At 43.5% G+C, this 12157-nt stretch overlaps 1 protein-coding gene across 2 annotated transcripts in view; it reads right to left on the bottom strand.

Annotated features, from left to right (window-relative positions):
• bnc2 (basonuclin zinc finger protein 2) overlaps positions 1-12157 on the bottom strand; it is a 385796-nt gene that overhangs the window by 50962 nt on the left and 322677 nt on the right. For both annotated transcript variants that reach the window (XM_070870160.1, XM_070870136.1), the window contains exon 4: positions 4265-6216. In XM_070870160.1, coding sequence (XP_070726261.1) covers positions 4265-6216 — 1952 coding nt within the window. The remainder of the gene's footprint in view (positions 1-4264; positions 6217-12157) is intronic.

Genomic DNA, 12157 nt, shown 5'->3' with positions numbered 1-12157 from the left:
AAGTGCAAGGTGAGGAGGGGGAAGAGCAGGGTGAGGAGGGGGAAGAGCAGGGTGAGGAGGGGGAAGTGCAGGGTGAGGAGGGGGAAGAGCAGGGTGAGGAGGGGAAACAGGGGTGAGGAGGGGAAAGAGTAGGGTGAGGAGGGGAAAGAGCAGGGTGAGGAGGGGGAAGTGCAGGGTGAGGAGGGGGAAGAGCAGGGTGAGGAGGGGGAAGAGCAGGGTGAGGAGGGGTAAGAACAGGGTGAGGAGGGGAAACAGGAGTGACCTAGTCTCCTGCGAGGAATGGAGTGACGCCACAGGCCACAGCCCCTGGGTGGAATGATCCAGCCGTTAGGAGAGGGATAATTCCTGTCGACCAGCGCTGTGTGCTGTTGTATAAAGTATTTTATTACATCAGGGTTCACCGTGAGCCTCACCTCCCTGAAGCTGGGTTTCTGCAGTGGGGTGCATGAGTCAGTGAATTGAATGAGGTTTTGTTTTGGTTTTAATTATTTTTTATACCTTGCGGTGTATTGTAAAAAATTCATAAAATTGCACAAGAACTTCAGCTGGAAGTTATGTATATCAATGACGTTTTCACTGAATCAGTGGAATTTACTTGGTGTTTCTCACTGCGATCGATACTGTGTCACGTGATCGAATGCCACAAGACCAAACGTCACCTGATCAAACCTTCAGGAACACATCAATCGGAATTGGCAGCCCTATGACCCCCGATAGTGGGATCAAAGGGAAGTAACGCCATCTGCTTAGGGCTGGTGCTTGTTTGCTCCATGGTGTTGCAAACAGCAACTCCCTCCTTAACAACACTGTGAGTACCTTCACCACACGGACTGCTGCAGTTCAAGAGGACGGCTCACCACCACCTTCTCAAGGGGTAACTAGGAGATGGGCAAAAATTGTCGGCCTTGCCAGCGATGCCCACATCCCGAGAATGAATTAAAAAAAATAATTTTCAAATGAATATATGATTGTGACGGTCGCTTTAGGATTTTAACGTTCCAAAATGTCGTCTTGATTAAAGTCACACCCAAACAATAACCATTGTATATACCGCAATTAATTTTTTAGACTGACAAAATAATCAAATTAAGATTCTGGGCCTTGGTAAATTTTGTCCACAGTTCAGTTCCTTGTGACTGGGATTAGTTGCGTTTAGGGAGAATTGAGGTTTCGAGACCTTTAATGTAGGTCACCTCTGCTTTTCAACAGCCATTAGGGCCTTCAAGCCAGCAACTTTGAGCACCAAGTCTCCAGAGGTTCAAGGCCAAACTCAAAAATGGAGACTTGGTTTGCCCGAACTCCTTTGTACAGAATCCACTGCCAGCAACGTGACCCCTCTCAGGCTGAGGGTGTGCCTGAGAGTTCGGTGGGCGGAACATGAAATCCAATCACTATAAACTGGCACCCCATCCACATTAGCACTGCCCCTGGCTTCTTTCTGCTGATTTCTCTCTCTCTCTATCCCCTTCAGTTTTACTGCCACAAACCTTTCTCTTCTCCCACATTCCTGGACAAAAGCAAAATTCAAATAAGAATGTATATTTTCCCCTCAACAAATTCCTCCTTTCTTCTCCTGAGGCGTTAATTAGATGGGCACCAGACCTCTCTGGCCACTTAAGCCTAGTGGTGATTCATGCATGGGCCTCAATAATGAACATTGGCAGGAGGCATCATCACCTAGCCTGTTCGAGTTTCATCCAAACTCGGGCATGGAACACATTGAGTGGAATGGACCTATATTCTCTGGAGTTTAAAAGAATGAGAGGTGACCTAATTGAAATGTATAAAATTCTTAAGAGGGCTTGACAGAGGCCGTTTCCCCTGGCTGATCAATCTAGAATTAGGGGTCATGGTCTCAGGATAAGGGAGTCGGCCATTTAGGACTGGGATGAGAAGAAATTTCTTCTCTTAGAGGGTTGTGAATCTTTGAAATTCTCTACACCAGAGAGCTGTGGATGCTCAGTTGTTGAGTATATTCAAGACTGAGATCGATAGATATGTGGGCACTAAGGGAATCAAGGGATATGGGGATCAGGCGGGAAAGTGGAGTTGAGGTAAAAGATCAGCCATGATCTTATTGAAAGGCGGAGCAGCTTGTTGGCTTGTATGGCCTACTCCTGCTCCTATTTCTTATGTTCTTATGGACAATGATCTAGAATAAGAACTCTTAGCTGAATTTTTCCTCCTTGACCTTGGGGCATTTAAGAGAACTCTAATGCCCCTTCTGCCAAACTGCTACTCCAGCAAGCACCAAAGCTGGTCTGCATGGATCAGCAAACGCACCTGATAAAATTTGCCAAGGCACAAGGGGAGTTCAACAAAATAGGGACAATAGATAATAGATGTGAGAGGCATTCCTTCATCATATATTTCACCCCTAACCCTTTATGAGAGACAGCAGACAAGCCACCACTCTTCATCACCTATCGCCCCTGTGCTCGCTGGCCTACACTGGCTCCCGGTCCAGCAATGCCTCGATTTTAAAATTCTCATTCTTGTTTTCAAATGCCTCCATGACCTCGTCCCTCCCTATCTCCATAATCTCATTCTCATTAGATCTCCCCGTGATGAACATCCAGCCCCAAAGTCCCCCCACCAGCCCCAAACTGGGAATTTGAAGCCCAGTTTATCTGGGCACCGCATTTCAGGAAGGATATATTGGCCTTGGATGGGTGCAGCGCAGAATCACCAGAATTACCGGGGCTAAAAAGGATTAAATTGTGAGGACAGGTTGCATAGACTATTCCCTTCAGTATGGAAGATTAAGGGGTGATCTAATTGAGGTGTTTAAGATGATTAAAGGAGTTGATAGGGTAGATAGAGAGGAACTATTTCCTATGCTGGGGTTGTCAAGGACAAGGAAGCATAACCTTGAAATGAGAGCCTGTCTGTTCAGGGGTGATGTCAGGAAGCACTTCTTCATACAAATCTGGAACTGTCTCCCCAAAAAGCTGTTGAGGCTGGGGGCCAATTGAAAATGTCAAAACTTAGATTGATAGATTTTTGTTGGGTAAGGGATATGGAACTAAGGAGGGTAGATGGAACTGAGATACAGATCAGCCATGATCTAATTAAATGGTGGAATAGGCTGGAGGGGCTGAATGGCCATCTGTCCCTATGCTCGTACTGGAGGGGCAATGGGTGGCAGGTACGCTATGAAACTATCGAGTGGGAAATAGATCGGTAAGTGGAATGCTGAAAGCAGCATGACTACACCCAGTGATATGGTTTTAGGAAAAATCGGCCAACAACATAAAATGTGCAGCAACTCTGAAGGAAGAGGCACCGACTGCAAATGTCAAGTGCCGGAACTCCCCATCACTTCTTACCACAGATATACCAGCAGATGCCCAGAATTTCTGAATGTTGATGGGATCCTGTGGAATACTTCTGGATATGCCTGTTGTTTATGAACATATCTTCCTTTTATACTTTGCAATTCATTTTCTGCTTCTCATTAGATCTCCCAGTGACGAACATTATAATCCCACCGAGAAAATAAACAAGTGACTGGTTTGTGGTCCTCTATTACTTGTCCTCTTCACATTCGCTGCGGGGGGACACACAGAAGTGCTGTGATTAACTCGCACCATCATCCCTTGTGTTATTGAATCACTCCTGCCCTCCACCCTACTACGTTCTTTCCCGCCCCTCTTTTCCCTGGCTCTGTGCTTGCTTATAAACTGTTAAATCTCAAACTTCTTCCAGTTCTGATGAAAGGTCATTGACCTGAAACATTTCTCTCTTCACAGATGTTGCCTGAGTTGTTGAGTGTTTTCCAGCATTTTGTGTGATTATTTCGGATTTCCAGCATCTGCAGTATTTTGCCTTTGCTGTTATGCGATGGGTTAGCTCACCCTCCCTCTGATAAAATTCCTCATCTCCCCTCACTGTTTTCTCAACACAACATGGGTGGAATTCAGAGCCTGCAGGAGCTGTACAGTCATCATGTGCCCTGCCATTTCATGGAGAAGTACATCAAAGACCCACACCACAGGCCTGCAGCACATGCAATGCTTCCAAACTGCTGTAACTACCAGAGAAAGCCCGCATCCATAAAACAATGTCGTTTACACAACGTCTTTTTAAAACATTATACTTAATTGTACTATTAATTTTTTGAAAATAAACTAAAAAATAAACAGCAAAATAAACACAAAAAAAATCTGGAAGTAAACACTTAATTTTTAAGTAATTGGCATTCAGTTAAAGTGAAGGTTGTAAATTAAATACATTCAAAAATAAATCAGACAAATGACAATACCTGTCTCTGCTCCTCCGAGATGGGAACGCTGCATTGCAACCTTCTACTGTGCAAACATGCATCTCCTTCAGGTGAACATTCTTGTAGTGTAGCTTCACGCTGTACGAACTTTTAAAGCTCTTCTTGCAGACGTAACAGATCTTAGGATCAGGACTGGAGCACAGTTCACTCTCTGGTGAGTATTTCTGGGGGCTGCTGTATCCCATTGAAGGAGAGAAGCCCCCTTGTAGGGCAGCCATGCTCCCTCCTCCACCATTGTACAACCCATACTGGCTGATACTGTAAAACGTGTCATAGGTTGGGTCAGTGAACTCTTCCTTTATTTTAATGGTCTCTGAATGAGGGGAAACACAGCCTTTGTCTTCATGATTGCTGCTTGACATTTCCTCCTGATCAAAAACCTCTCGATGCATCTGCTCATCATTATCTGTGGGGTCATCGCACATTTTAGACTCGGAGCCTTCGGACTCATCCTCAAAATCTCGATCATGCTCTTGATCCTCAGAGGTAATGCTATCCATTTGTTTATCATCAAACCCACCAAGGCTTCGCTCCTCATCTGCTTTCCTGCTGCTGTGCATGTGAATGGTGGGACTCATTTCTTCATGACAATGGCCATTGTTCATTTCCCCATCATGGATACCATCACTAACGTGATTTTCGTTGACCTGATCGTCTTCATCAAATTCACCGGCCGTGTCAATCACTTCCTTTTCAATCTTGACGGGCATGCTTGACTTGCGAGATTTTTTCTTGGGGGCGAGGTCAGCTGTAAGTTCCTGAACCGTGGATGGATGTTGCTCAGGGCCGCAAGGTTGCTCAAGGGTGGGCATCACTGGCATTATGGGACTGGTAGGGAGTGATGTTGGAGGGCTGACCATTTCACCCGATGTCAGCAAGCTCCTGTAAAATGGAGGGACGGGTTGTACTGTCTTTAGTGAAGGGAATACCAGTGGGTTCTGAAGAACTGGATCTACTGAAGATGAGTTGAAGCCCAGGGATGGTCGCCCGGGAGATGTTAGACTTAAGCTTGATTTGATGCTGGATATGACTGGAGTGGCGGCTCCAGATGTGGCTCGGATTAGGTCTTTGTCTCTGTTGTTCCTCAGCATTGGCATGTGCAGGCGTGGATTGGGGTTGGCACTGTGACGATTGCGGCTCCGCAGGGAACTGAAAACCATATTACAGCCGTCGATCGTGCACCTATGTTTAATCTTCAGGTGCACAGCATTGTAGTGGATTTTGAGGGTACCTTTGTCATAAAAAGTCTTACCACAGGCATTGCAGACCACTCGGCCCTTTCTCGGGGACAGTCCAATTCTTCTCATCCTCTGAATCTTTGCACTCAGAAGACTACTTTTGGAGTAGTCGGACTTGACGGGGTCGCTTGCAGGAGCTGGAGTGCGAATCGGGGACAAACTGTTCTGCTCGGTTTTGGGCTCAATGTTGATAATACTGCTGAGGGCATTCCGGCTGCTTACTTGGTCACTTCGAAAAGGAGAAACAGAGACTTCAGACTCACTGCTCTCCACATGCTCATTCTGGATGGGAAGGTTGGGTTCCCTCAATCTCAAATTCGGCTGTTCAAGCATGACGCCATTGGGAGGGAGGCCGAGTAACGGAGCAGAGGCGGGGTTTATGTATTGGAATGGAAGTAGGAATGCCAGGCTATTGGGGATGTTTTCAAAATGGTGGATACTGGAAGGGTTGCTGTTTTCTAGATGAGACAGGAGGCTCGGGCTTCGCGCCCGATTGTTGCCTTCTATAAAAGTCCTGATATCGGAATCTGCTTTCGAAGTCGGCACAGCCACAGCCTGCCCTTCTTTTTCTTGGATGGCCATCAGCTCCACGATGGATTTGGTTTCCCCGAACCTCAGGAACTGCTGGAGGGTAATGATCTCCTCTTCCCGGGACATGATAGCCCAGCGGTCCAGCACCTTGCCTGCAGCATCCTTCAGGCCATATCGAAGAAACAACAAAGACAAACACAAAAAAACTTATTGATTCCGCATAATTACAGCAGTCTTATTGAGAAGGTGCTACAACTGTCCTACTGATGAAACAGAGGCCCAGGAGCAACATGCAAAGATTGTTAATACCATTCGACCCACAGAGCAAACTTTTCTGCAAATGTGGTAATTAGGTTCGGTATTAGTGAAACAGACAGAGTTTAATAATGTCAAAGCAAACACAGTGAAAACCACTGGGACTCTATGAAATGATCCACCTAAGATTCTGCTATTACAAAGACAATGATCTCTTTTATGCAGATGTTCAGTATATATTGCTTATTAATATGGGAACACTTGCTGTGCAGACCCAGACTAAATCAAGGAGCTTCACTATAATTCTTATAGATTTGATGATATTGGAGGGGGGATCAATTCTGAGGAACAATTTTTTTTCTCTTCCTGTACACAAGAATGAGAAGCAAAAATTGATAACACAGCATAATAAAAACATACGTTTATTTAACAAAATTTGTCGTGTTAAATGTTCCTGGTAATAGAACAAGCACAAGTTATCTTCTTCCAGTGCAACTCAGCATGGAAGCGTTCCTGATTGTCCCAAGATAGGTGCCACATTCTGCAATACACCGTGTGATTAGAGTCTGTTTTCATAAGCTGTTATGACTAATGTAGGACGCAAATAATTGTGGATCAGTCTTGTTGCAGTAGCTCATCAGATAGGAGCAGAGCTGTGAACTTAAACTGCTGAAACCGTCCTTCTAAATTAAAAGCAAATATTAAAAATGAGACGGTTCCAATGTGCACAGTTACATTCCCTTTAATCATCACATTTTCACAAAAGAAAAAAAAGGAGAATGTTCTGGAGCCAATGATCACTACAGTCTTTGCTGTTAAATATACATTAAAAAGCATTTCACAGCTTTCATATTAGTGTCTTGGACTGCTTTGTGCCTTGAGGTAGCGCCAAATACTTGATGTTATACATTATTCTTATTCTGGACAAATGTTGTAATATATTAATGATATTGGTGTAGCATTTCAAAATATTCTTTTTTGTTTAAACATTAAATAGCAACGAGGAAAAGGCAAAAAAAATATCAGTTCAGTGAGAATGTACAATCTACGAATGGATCATTATTTCTCAATCTGGGTTTGAATTTCTTGCTCAATACAAATTTTCCATTGTTATCCATTTCAATGTTGTTCTGGGATAAGTAGATTTGGGTTTTTATGGTGGAGGGAATAAACTGGAAAAATTCTGATCAATCAGGGTTCAGAACTCACTTGAGAGCTCATCCCTAATAAAATCCGATCCTCAAGAGTCCCCCACGCATTAGACCGATAATAACACGTTTGTACCCACTAATATTTTCCAGGGATATGTGGTGTCTGTCAGGCACTTTATTGATTCACTAACAAGTACATCAATACTCAGAAGGAAAACAGAATTAGCATCGCTCTCTATTAAGGCCAAACGATCTTAAAAGAAACTGAATAACTAGCAAGTTACATTGCCTCGTCCTGTGCCATGCAGTCTCACTTACTCTTTTAGTTCAATTTACTCTTCTAACAAGTTGCGCTGGGGATGAATAAATAATCAGCATGATACCAAAACATTCGGGCAGACCAGTTGGAACTGTCCACTTTATTCGGTCAGCCTAGTTTGGTTGGAGGACACAACATTTGCAGAATGTGAAAGTCTTGTACAAAAACAAGAACAATACTTTAGGAACATAGGAGCAGGAGGCCATTCAGCTCCTCGAGCCTGTTCCGCCATTCAATTAGATCGTGGCTGGTCTGTACCTTAACTTCAGCTACCTGCCTTGGTTCCGTAACCCTTAATACCCCTTAACCTAACAGAAATCCATCAATATAGGAACATAGTTCAAGCATTCCAAGATTCTATGATTTGTTCAGGCAGTGCCATTTTACACTGGAAAGGAGGCAAATGATGTGAAGAAATAAGCAAGAACTATTGCTAATTGCTCAGAGTAGAAAAAGAGATTAAATCAAATATAGCTTTACAGTTAAAAACAATTCAGATGTTTTTTGTTTCCCTTTCTCCTCCCGTGCCCTGAATGCTGCATTTCATGGACTGCATGAACCAGATCAGTGGACACAGCAGCATTCAGCGGCTATTTAATGTCAGATCCAGTTCAGCTGAGATAATCGGAGCCTCCAGCTCCCCTGTAAACTTGAGTCTCTGCATTAGGGTTGCCAGCCCTACAGGATTACCCTGGAGTCTCCAGGAATTAAAGATGAACCGGAAGATAAAAATCAGAGGGGCTTTTAAAAAAAAACTGTGTTTAAAAAAAAATCTTTGAACATTTTTGTTTGTACGTTACAAAAATACTGGACATGGGGAAAGAAGACTATTTAACTGACAGCCAAGAATCATCCAATCAGATAAGGAAGTGACTTCGCTTTCCAATTGGCCGTGGGAAGGTGGTCATGTTGGCGGAAGTGTGGGGGCGGGGCAGCAGGTGGTCATATGATGACACCTCCAGGAATACATCCAAGCAGTGTCGGCAACCCTACTCTGCAGGGGTGCGGCACAAAAATATAATTTTGCTCTGCTCTAATCAAGTGGGAGTTTTTAGAAAACTCATATTATGGTGATAAAGAAGAAAGGAAGCAAGTGCTTTGCTTTTTGAAAGTAGTTCCTCGTACGTTAATGCTCGAAATAAACAACAGACAAAGTTAGCATCTGGAAGAGACATGCAGGTCATTGCTTCAGGTGGGATCTCTCGTCAGTTCTGCTGGAATGTGCCACCCAAAACGTTAATGCACTTTTCTTTTGCAAGTGTTGACCAACTTGCCATGGATTTCCAGCAGTTTCTATTTCTTTTACTTCAGGTTTCCCTTGTTTGCATCCCTTCCTCCTATATTTCTGTTCTCTTTTCATGTCATTTGGATTTTAAAGCTGTGAATAGTAATATAGAGGAAACAATGATAAAATGAGCACGCAGCATACAGTGACCAGCTTTGCTGATTGTGAGGAGTATGTGGTTATATTTAGAACAGTACTTGAGAATGCTACTGCTGCCTTTGGCTTGGCTTGTCTGAACCAACCAGATTTGGGGCGCCTATGTCTTTCGTCATAGTTTATTGGCCACTCTCCTCAGTTCAAGCAGACTTCTTTATGCACCAGGTACCAGGTACATACCGGCCATCTCTTTAGCTTCGATATCATTCCAGCTATCCCATTGACAAATCATTATCCAGTTAGAACTTCATAGAATCTTACAGCACAGAAGGAAGCCATTCGACCAGTCATGTCTGTGCCAATACTCTGGAAGAGCTATCCAATTTAGTCCCACGTCCCAGCTTTAACCTCATAACCCTGAAAATTAGTCCTATTCAAGTATTTATTCAATTGTGGTTTGAATCTTAACAACCCTGTGTGTGAAGAAATTTATCCTCATTTCCCCTCTACTGCTTTTGCCATTTATTTTAAAGCTATGACCTCTGGTTACCGACCCACTTGCCAGAGGAAATTATTTCTTCCTAGTTGTTCTATCAAAACCCCCCTCATCATTTTGAATACCTCGATTAGGTCTCCCCTTAACCTTCTCTTCTTAGGAGAACAAAGTCCAATATTATAATAGTTACATTTTTACTAGGACCATGCTGAGAATTATTGATGGTAGGAATTCGATTGTGGGACGGGTGGGGGTAAAGTTAGCTTTGATCATTATTTTAAGCATTTCCCTCCCTTCTATACTCACACAGCATTTACAAACTGCCCTGAAGGATGCTCTTTTAGCTGCGATGCATCAACCTGAAGTCTGGTTTGATACAAAACTACAGCGCAAGATCACAGGCGTACAGCAGCTTGTTGTGATTATCCACGAGCCCATTTGTTGATCTGAAGCTGGTGCAAACTGACATTAGAAAAAAGCTTACATAAATCTATGAAAGATGGTGCTCCTCCAAGGACTGGTGTCCACACCATCCAATAATAGTCGGGCGACTCAACATTGAAAACTGTTTTCAATTTCTACAAGTTGTTCTCAAAAAATCATCCTGAAGTAATTTCCTGCTGGTATTTCCAAGCGCCGAACAGTTTTTGAGTGTACTGACCCAATCCTATTCAACACTAAGAGACATATAAATAAACAGAGCGGTGGATAGATACCAGTAAATGGACTGATGCGTGCATGTTACACTGTTAGCCTGCAGTGCATTCATTTTGCAGAGTAAACATTAATGGTCCCAATTCTTCAGGTTAGGGGTCAAATTTTGGTTAAGTTATAGACCTGCAATGTTTTCCCAGTGTCTTAACAGTTTGGGTGTAGGTCACAAATATATGCAACCAGATATACAGAGCTATCTATCTCCTTAATGTGCAAGTTAATTGCAGGGAGAAGACTGGTATTTGCTACCACAGGGAGTGGTTGAGGCGAATAGCATTGATGCCTTTAAGGGGAAGCTAGATAAGTAACTGAGGGAGAAAGGAATAGAAGGATATGCAGATAGGGTTAGATAAAGAGGGGTGGGAAGAGGCTCCTGTAAAGCATACACACCGGCATAGACCAGATGGGCCAAATGGCCTGTTTCTGTGCTGTAACTTCTATGTAATTCTATGATTTTCGTCTTGCACAGAGTAGCTGTTCTAAACATTGTTAGGGTTAAGCATGGTGTAAACAGGTTACAATTTAAGGTACCCTGAGCATTGTTCCTACAGCACAGTATGTACCTAAACTTAAGAGAATTGTCTTGGCTTTCAGTACGATTCTGAAAGGGAAAAATGGGATTTAATAGAGAGAGTGTGAGCTCTCTGGATAGGGATTCATTACTTCCTGGGACAAAATACTTCTGGGGACGTAGCTGGAGAAATATTTGGAAAGAATTTAGGATTTTCTCTTCTCCAGCTCGTAACAACACCCCTAGATCACTTTTTACGACAACGAATGATTTGATTTTCCCCATTCATATTTTCACTTGATGCCACATTCAGCTGGGAAGCTGGATAGTCTGGAATGAAGACATGTGTATAGACGGCAACAATGTCACCAGTCAGTGACCAACATGAAGTGTTCCTCTGCAAAGCAGGGAACGTGTGGCAGCTCCAAGCTGGAGCGTTCTGTACTATGGTGAAGAGTTTAAACTAGCTGCCTGGGCAAGAACTAGCCAAAGTCACCAAGGCAGACAGACACAAGTGTCAGACCTGACCTGCTGTCTGCCTCTATTAGTTGCAGTAACAAAATAATATAATTACAGCACCAACCAGTTCTGTCATTGTTTTAGAAATAAAGACTTGCATTTCTATCGCCCCTTTCATGACCCCAGGATGTCCCAAAGCGCTTTATGCCTAATTAAGTAGTTTTTGAAGTGTAGTCACTGTTATAATGTAGGAAATGCAGCAGCCAATTTGTGCACAGCAAGCTCCAACAAACAGCATCTAAATACAATCATCTTTTTGAGGTGCTGGTTGAGGAATGAATGTTGTCCAGGACACTGGGAGGGCTCTCCTGCTACTTCTTTGAAATAGTGCCGTGGGATCTTTTACACCTACCTGAGAGGGCAGATGGAACCTTGGTTTAAAGTTGCATCGGAATGATGGCACCTCCGATAGTGCAGCACTCCCTCATTACTGCCCCTCTATTAGTGCAGATTCTGTGCTCAATTCTCTGGAGTGGGACTTGAACCCATGATCTTCTAGCTCAGAGCCGAGAATGCTATCCACTGAGCCAGGTCTGACGTACATTGACATACCTAGGTAAGGGGCCGAGGCCCATCCTGTAAGTATTACCAAAATGCACAAAGGTTGGAGAGAAGGTGAGTAAATGAGGAAGTAATGATTAATTGATGCCAAGCACGGGTTTTAAAAGGGCGTGAAGTGAAGGAAAATCTTGATGATGTGCACACGACATAAACTTCATCGCTTGCACATAATGGAAGCATTTAGGGTAATCAGACT

Source organism: Pristiophorus japonicus, chromosome 1 (genome assembly GCF_044704955.1).
Source record: "Pristiophorus japonicus isolate sPriJap1 chromosome 1, sPriJap1.hap1, whole genome shotgun sequence".
Classification (NCBI taxonomy): Eukaryota; Metazoa; Chordata; class Chondrichthyes; family Pristiophoridae; genus Pristiophorus; species Pristiophorus japonicus.
The sequence above is the reverse complement of the archived record's forward strand: the minus strand, read 5'-3'. Positions and strand labels throughout refer to the sequence as shown.